This window comes from Nanorana parkeri, unplaced genomic scaffold, assembly GCF_000935625.1.
Source record: "Nanorana parkeri isolate BGI_ZX_2015 unplaced genomic scaffold, ASM93562v1 scaffold25, whole genome shotgun sequence".
Taxonomy (NCBI): Eukaryota; Metazoa; Chordata; class Amphibia; order Anura; family Dicroglossidae; genus Nanorana; species Nanorana parkeri.
The window spans coordinates 3,446,095-3,454,238 of NW_017306293.1; the positions used below are offsets into that span (position 1 = coordinate 3,446,095).

General features: G+C 40.3%; 1 protein-coding gene across 5 annotated transcripts in view; it reads left to right on the plus strand.

Annotated features, from left to right (window-relative positions):
* The window catches only part of MARK2 (microtubule affinity regulating kinase 2), a 122,564-nt gene extending 119,799 nt beyond the window's left edge, over window positions 1-2,765 (plus strand). For all 5 annotated transcript variants that reach the window (XM_018565339.1, XM_018565347.1, XM_018565354.1 and 2 more), the window contains one exon: window positions 1,021-2,765. In XM_018565339.1, coding sequence (XP_018420841.1) covers window positions 1,021-1,372 — 352 coding nt within the window. In that variant the 3' untranslated portion in view covers window positions 1,373-2,765. The remainder of the gene's footprint in view (window positions 1-1,020) is intronic.
* Window positions 2,766-8,144: the final 5,379 nt, after the last annotated feature.

Below are 8,144 nucleotides of genomic sequence, written 5' to 3' on the forward strand. Positions count from 1 at the left end.
TTATTCAAAAACTCTTCTCAAGGTAATGTACTTTCTTTACTTATGTACCATCTCAGACAACCAAGCATGACTGGTCACCACATATGGTGCTGCATTGAAATTATTGTTAGTAATGTTAGCTCAAGGTACTTCTTTTTTTTTTGTTGTGCTCTCGCACAAGGTATTTCTTTTTCTTGTGTACTTAGTATAGGCAAGTTACAATATAGGAAACACATAGGCAACTATACAGCTGAGCCTAACTAAATGTTAGCGATTCACCAAGGATGCTGCTTGCCACATTTGCCTCCTTGTATTTTTGTTTTTATCTCTTCTGTTTGGAAGCATCACTCCCATTCCCAGGTATTTCTGAGATGCTAACACTTGATAATGTAAGTTGAAGGAACACCTCTTGTGTACCTGAAGATATTTTGCTTGCTTTCTATGCCTTCCATGTTTCTAGCTGTTGTATACAATGCCTGGCCAAAAAATGTCACACACTGTAATATTTCGTTGGACTGCCTTTAGCTTCATTTACAGCACACATTTGCCGTGACATTGTTTCAATAAGCTTATGCAATGTCATAACATTTATTTCTGTCCAGAGTTGCATTCATTTTTCACCAAGATCTTGTAGTGATGATGGGAGAGTTAGACCACTGTGTAAAGTCTGGACTAAACTCTGTGGTGGCCAATTAATGTGTAAAAAATGTCCCATGCTTCACGAATTTCACAATTTGAGTCCAATGATCCTGTCATTCTCATCTTGGAATATGCCCGTGCCATCAAGGAATAAAAAAAATCCATTGCTGGAAAAACCTGGTCATTCATTATATTCAGGTAAGCAGCTGACCTCATTTTTGGGGACATAATGTTGCTGAACCTTGAACTGACCAGCTGAAGCAACCCCAGATCATAACACTAAATCCAGGTGGTGACGTTTTTTTTTTGGCAAGGCAGTTTATATTGATGTCGGAACTACCAGTATTTGATCTTCAGCACAGACATTATTGTTGTATCACAATATGTTGTCGATTTTCTTAGGCCTAACCTGACGGTGGCAGAAAAGGAGAAAGAGGACCTGAGGGATTCCAAGCCTCGCTCATTGCGCTTCACGTGGAGTATGAAAACTACCAGCTCAATGGAACCCAATGAGATGATGAGTGAAATACGCAAAGTGCTGGATGCCAACAGTTGCCAACATGAACTACAAGAGAAGTACATGATGCTTTGTATCCATGGTTCACCAGGGCATGACAACTATGTACAGTGGGAAATGGAGGTGTGCAAGCTTCCACGTCTTTCCCTAAATGGTGTGCGCTTCAAGAGAATCTCTGGCACCTCTATGGCATTTAAGAACATTGCCTCCAAAATTGCCAATGAACTCAAACTTTAACTAGGCTCCAGCTTTCAGACTGAAACTGCAAAATGAGACACTTACAGCCCTCCTGCCATAGCAGGCCAGCACTCTTAGCCAAGTGGATGCAGGAAGTTCCATTTGTTTCTCCTTGCTGGCCGTCCTGGACGGACATGCCAAACCAGGCTTTGTGGTTGGGAGTTGGCAGGGTACCCTGGGAATGACTACTGCTCCTTTCAGTGTAGGTTTTGAGGGTATTTTATTTGAAATAGGTTTATAATTTTTTTTATTTTAAAGATTGGGGACGGGGCTCAGATTATCTAATAGACTGGTAAGAGGAAGGGTTGTAGAATGAGATTGTAGACTGGTTGCCCTTCCTATTAATGTGTGTCAGCTCTATGATGCAGTTTTTCTGGTACAGTTTATAAAGCTGAAAATGAGAGCTTGAAGGGGTTTCCCCCTTTTTGTCTACAGATGAGTTCACATTGTACAGAAGGAATATAAAAATAATGTACAATGTCTTTGTACATAAGAGGTTTAAAAATCGTCATGACACTGAACTAATAGCTCAGGGTGCCCTTAATACACAGGTACAGGTAAAGACATGCCCACCGTGGAGAAATATTGTGCAGGTAACTAGACTTGTATGATGGAAACCTGGTGGGCTGCCACTGCTTTTATAAATATACTTGCTAGGTTTTTTTTTCATTATTTATTTTCCTTGAAAGTTGCCAAGAATCAGTTGCAACAGTTGTTCAGTTGGTGATGGATACATCCTCAGTGGTACAAAGATGTGAACTGTTCAATTCTCTAAGCACACTTTGAGTTCCCTTGTTTTCTTTAGATTAATCCAGAACCTCCTCTTGTTTCCCTGTACATATTAACAAATAGTAAATTGTTGATGTGACTTGCACATATTCCTCATGAGGAGTGTCCCAGGAGCCCACTATGATTTCCATATACAAGTTCTGTGTTAACACTTTTTCTCCTTATTGAAGAGCATGACTACACACCACCATAATTATGTCACTGTATACAGAATGCACCCCCTTTATTCTAGACACTTCTATGAAGAGCAGAAATACTACACATGGATTGCCACACTCTTCATGTATATATCTACATGTTTGCAGGTTTACATCCAGAAAATGTTCAATTAAATTATAGGACTATTGAAAGTGAAAGAGTGGAGGCAACTTTGTTGAGGAAATGCTTGTGGAATGTACAGTGAATACAGCATATCAGACTTTATCTACCCCTCAGTTGCGGTTGTGGGCTGTATCTGCTGTAAATATCAATCCAAAAAACGTGTATGACTCCCACTTGCGGTTGAGGGGTGAAGCAAGTTTCCGACAGATGATCGCTTGCAAGCGTTATGGTTTATTTGATTTTATTATTTTCCTTTTGTGTGAATGATTTCATTGCTGTTTGGAAAAAAAAAAAAAGAAACTAATTTCGGTTGACACTGACTGTTTTATTTTTCTAAAAAAAAAAAAAAATTCTATATGTCATGGGTACATTTAATATATTCAAGAATACTCAGGAACATTACTAAAAAAAAATCTAAAGGGCAATTATGGATGGAATTGAGCAAAGATAATGCCAATTGTGGGAGTTCAGATATCTGTAAATTCTGGAAGCTAATGTTAACTGTGTTTCTGTAACCTTCAGGATGCTGTCCCATGCTGCCTTGCATGAGCTCCCACCCTATGCTGTGGCTTCTTGTCCTTTTTTAAAGCCAGTCAAGACGGGTGAGAAACCCCATATAAAACATGGGATAAGCACAGCACTTTGAGTGCAAGAATCTTTGTCAGTGGGCTCTTGTGTGATAGTGCACAGGGGTCGCTGTAATTCAGCTTCTTTTTACCGACAGAAGAATAACTGACAGCTGGTAAACAATTGATCTCTTAGTCTCAGAGACTAAGTTGCTCAGAGTTGTTGCTATTGTATTACACAATCCAGTAGGCATTATGCAGGGTGAACTATGTTGCATTCACACTTGTAGTAACCTGCAGGTATACGTGCAATGCCATTTATTCTTAATAGCAGCACAAGCCCTAATACATTTAAAAGACAGCATTTACCCTAAAGAGCATCACAACCCACAATGTGAATACTCTGGGAGGTGTGTCCTGCTTTGTCAAAAATAGTTTAGCTCTTTTTTTCTTCATGCATTGAGGCATGTTGAGCGCCCATTTGAAAATGAATACAATAAATAGACACAAACGTGTCACTGGGTTCCACACTTATTTCTTATGACTTTTTGGTGCAATCACACATTGTTCTTGCTTGTTGGTTATACAGAGAACCTTAATGGCAACATCTATCAGATGCTCAGTCCTTTATCAAAAGACCGTCAAAGAGGATCATGTGTCACGGTGTACACACACTAAAAGATCAGTTATAGAGCCAGTCCATCTATGAATTATATTTTAGTTATGGGTAGAACCTGGTGGGCTAAGTCAGCCACAACTTGTTTGTTTTAAATACAACAGCAGGATCTGCTGACCATGATTCTCATTCCTATTGACCTGGGTGTTTTGGGTGTACCTTTTTTGTGTTTTAGCTTTTACTGTTGTCTTTTTTTAATCGTATAAAATAAATAGAAATTCAACAGTGGAAACTCCTCACAATGGTCATATCAGCTATGCAGACCTAGCAACGGAAGCAGTCTCTGAGAGCTATAGTTACAAAAAAAAGAAAAAAACTCAGGTGGTTTAATACTCCAGAACCAATTGCAATTCAACAACGAATGAAAAAAAAAAATGCATATGCATTTAGTGGAAATTGCATGGCAAAGCATCTGTGTATTAAAGGAGAACTATGAGGTGAGTGCTTTTCACTCACCTCAGTTCTAGCTGACCTGTGACAGTCTCGTTGTCACAGGTCAGCTAGAACTGAGGTGAGTGAAAAGCACTCACCTCATAGTTCTCCTTTAATACACAGATGCTTTGCCATGCAATTTCCACTAAATGCATATGCATTTAGTGGAAATTGCATGGCAAAGCATCTGTGTATTAAAGGAGAACTATGGGGTCAGTGTTTTTCCCCATAGTTCTCCTTAGGGTAACGGGAGGACACAAACTAGCGTCCTCCCGTTACCCTAAGGAGAACTATGGGGAAAAACACTGACCCCATAGTTCTCCTTTAACTTGCAAATCTATGACGTATTGGTAAAAGTTCACCCCTTCTTACATCCTGACAGCTCCTTATTGGACAAGCTGCCCATTACATGGTGCTACCAAGTGTGACTTTAACAATAAAATGTAAGATTTGCACACAACTTCAGCTGCTCATATCTCTGTATCTACTGAGGATTTTGATGAGTTTTTCTCTATCATCTGTCAAGGTACACAGCTCTATCAATTCTGCCTTCAGGAGAAATGGACACTTGTCAAAAAATTTAAAGCCAGTCATTTTAAAACAATAACCCCTCCCACCCCACACCTGCCAGTTTTGCTTGGTGTCCTCTGGAAAATGGATATCTCCTTCTCCTACTTTTTATTTTGTTTTTCTTCAGTGAGATTCTACTATCAAGAGCTGCTAGTTGATTAATGCCGGACAATGTTAAATACTGTTTTCCTGACACTTAAACAAAAACAAAAAACCCAAACAAACCTGTAACACACTGGCTTTTTACTGTGCATGCACGCGCACTCACTCAACATGTCCCTGTTAAGTAGGCCAGTCGCATGTTCCCAGAACTCTAGTGAGGATACACGCACCACCTCAGCTCTTCTCCTGCCCTCACTTCACATAGTTGAGACACCTGTGGCATTAAGGAGAAGCTGACACAGAATCTGAGGGAAGAAGGCGCTGAAGACATTCTGCTCAATATCTCCTATAGGCTCTGCAATGTTATCCTGCTGTATGCTGCGAGAAGTGGCATAGTTTGTCTGATTTTTCATCTGATACTTTACAGTGGTGAGGGTCGGGAGTATTCTAGGAAAACAAAGTGCTTGGGAGTGGACAATCATAACGGGAAATGTACCTTTTGAATAGCAACGAGACAACTGTGCTGAAACATCTTATGATGTATCCACTCTAGTCTCTGTGTGTTCTACCTGTAAGGTAGAAATTACCAAAGGGAATGATTGTGATAAAGAAGAACTCCAGGGAAAATTTTTCTTAACCCTTGCACTGGGGCTGCAAGGGTTAAGTGCTCGTTTTGGTCTAGCTGCAAAAATAAGTTATACTCTCCTGAACCTCTGAATCAGTGGCTGCTTCTGTGCTGCTTCATTGTATATTGATTATTTTCCCCCCTTAGTGATTTTTCTGTAGTTATGGAGGTTTTGTCTATCGCAGATAGATACAAATTGTTTCTCATTCCGCTAACAAGGGTAAGAAATGTCCCCACTCTTCCTCTCCTATAACTTCGGATGAGGAGATGCTGGATCTGGATATTTCTGGCTTAGCTGGAGCCCTTCCAGTGGATTATTTATCTGGTGATGAATCCTTATGGTCCTTGGAGGAGGACGTTACTCCAGCTGATGATCAGTCCCCTATGATGTCTCAACATCAGAGAAACTGTGGCTTTTTAAAATAAAACTGAACATTCAGCTTTAAATTTGGAGGATTCCGCAGTTTCTACCCCTTTGGCAGTATCCATTTAAACCTGCATGTGTTGAGGTTTTTATCTTCCCTTTTCAGATGATTTCAGAAATAAGTGTGTGCCCCCCACTGATAAGAAATTGGAAACTACTTCTCGCTCCATTTACCCTTGCCAGGATAAGCTTTTCTACCCTTGTTAGCCACAGTTCTTATTTTGCTGACTCTAGCTACCTGGTTTAAGACTGTGAGTGCTGACCAATTGGCTTTGAGTGTCGACCCACATTTTATTGATTGTGTCAACCAGATGATAGTTGTGTCTAAAATATTCCTTTCCTCTATTCAGGGTCAAAGAACCATTTGGCTTAAATGTTAGTCAATGGAGCCTCGATATAAAAAGGGACTTTTAGATTTGCCCTATGTCGAAGACCATCTTTTCCGATGCATCACTGAATAAAATTAAGTAAGCTACTAGGAGTTTATAGTTACCAGGGCAGCAAGTATCCTTCATCTGCTAGACTAGACTGTAGGGTTCTTTCAGACTCCCCTGGCATTTCAAGTACTCCAAACCAACAGATAAGTCTGGTTCATCATGAAGTTCAGCCTACGCCTGTTTGTCAGCACAAATTTCCAGGGAATGCCAGATGTGGACCTTCTGGCAACTTTGTTCAACAAGATGACAAATTTGTATCTAGATTTGAGGGCATTCAGGCTATTCCAGTCATTCTCCTAACTCCAGACTGGTCTGTCTGTTGGTCGATCTTCTGTTGCCTTTTACGGATTGGCCAGATTTATTATCTCAGGGACCCATCTTCCACCCTGCTTCTCAGTCAATGGCTTTAATGGGCCAGATGTTGAAACCTAAGCTCTCAAGCACAGGGGTGTTGCTGACTCTGTTGTTCCCACTTTGCTTAAGACGCGCAAATCATCTTGATGTTAAATCTACTATCGGACCTGCAAGGTTTATTTTCAATGGTTTGAGCCTCTAGGTTTCTCCCCCGTGGTGATTTTTTTTTTTTTTTAACCATTGTTTGAATTCTTTCTTTGGTTCAGTTTGGGGTAGACCAAAGTTTGGCTCTCAGTACGATAAAGGGTCAGATATCTGCCTTGTCTGTTATTTTTTTCAATTATCTCTGGCTACTAGGGGGTTGCATATGTGGCTCCTCCTGTTTGATCTCTATTACAGTCTTGGGATCTGAGCTTGGTCTTATCAGTTTAACAAAGACCTCCGTTTGAGCCTATTTGTGATATTTATTTACCACTTTTGTTTGTCCTCCCTGAAGGTTCTAGAAAAGGTTGTCTGGCTTCCACTTGCAATATCTCTAAGTGGATTTTTCAGGTCTTTGCTCAAGCCTACGAGCTGCAGGATGAAGTACCTCATTTTCATATTTCTGCTCACTCTACTAGGGCAGTTTAGTACTACTTGGGCTTTTCACAATCAGACTTCAGTTGTTCAAATTTGTTAGGCCACAACCTGGTCGTCTTTTCACAATTTTGCAAGGTTTATTTAAAGTTGATGTATCTGCATCTTCTGATGCTAGTTTTGGCAGAAAAATTCTTCACGCGGCTATTTAATGGCTTTTATTTTATGTTGGGCTGGTTCTTCAGATTGTTTTGTGTGCCACCCCTCTGTTTTGGAATACTTTTGAATGTTGCTATGTCTCAGAATTTTTCAGAGCTGTGTCCCTCCATGGATGATTGAGAAAATAGGATTTTGTTCATACCTTAAAATCGTTTTCTCAGAGTCCATTAAGGGACACGAATTCCTCACCTCAATTCCTTTTACACTGCTTAATACGAGGCAGGTGTGAGGTGGGAGGGGCTGGTGTGAGGTGGGAGGGGCTATTTTAAAATAACAGGCTTTAATTGCTTTGCCTAGTGTCCATTTCTCCTGAAAGTAGCAGCATAACCCTACGTCTCTTAGGATTCTTCAAAGCTGTGTACCTCAATGTACTCTGAGAAAAGGATTTTTTTTTTTTTTAATCATCTCGGGCTAAGGCTAAATTGCCCTGGCTTGAAACAGGTTCAGGGTAACAAACACCCAAAGCTGTAGCTGTGACATTGATGGAAAATAGTTTAAACTGGGGTACTCAAACATTTTTAAAAGAATTTGTCTCCAGAGGGCTAAACTGTGACAATGACCATGTTGGTGGTTAGAGAGATTGTGCCTCAGTGTCAGTGCAAGCAATGGTAGCCTGTTGTCAATGTCAGTGGGGAGGAATAGTACCCTTTTTGTCTTTGTCAGTAGGAGTGATCAAACCCC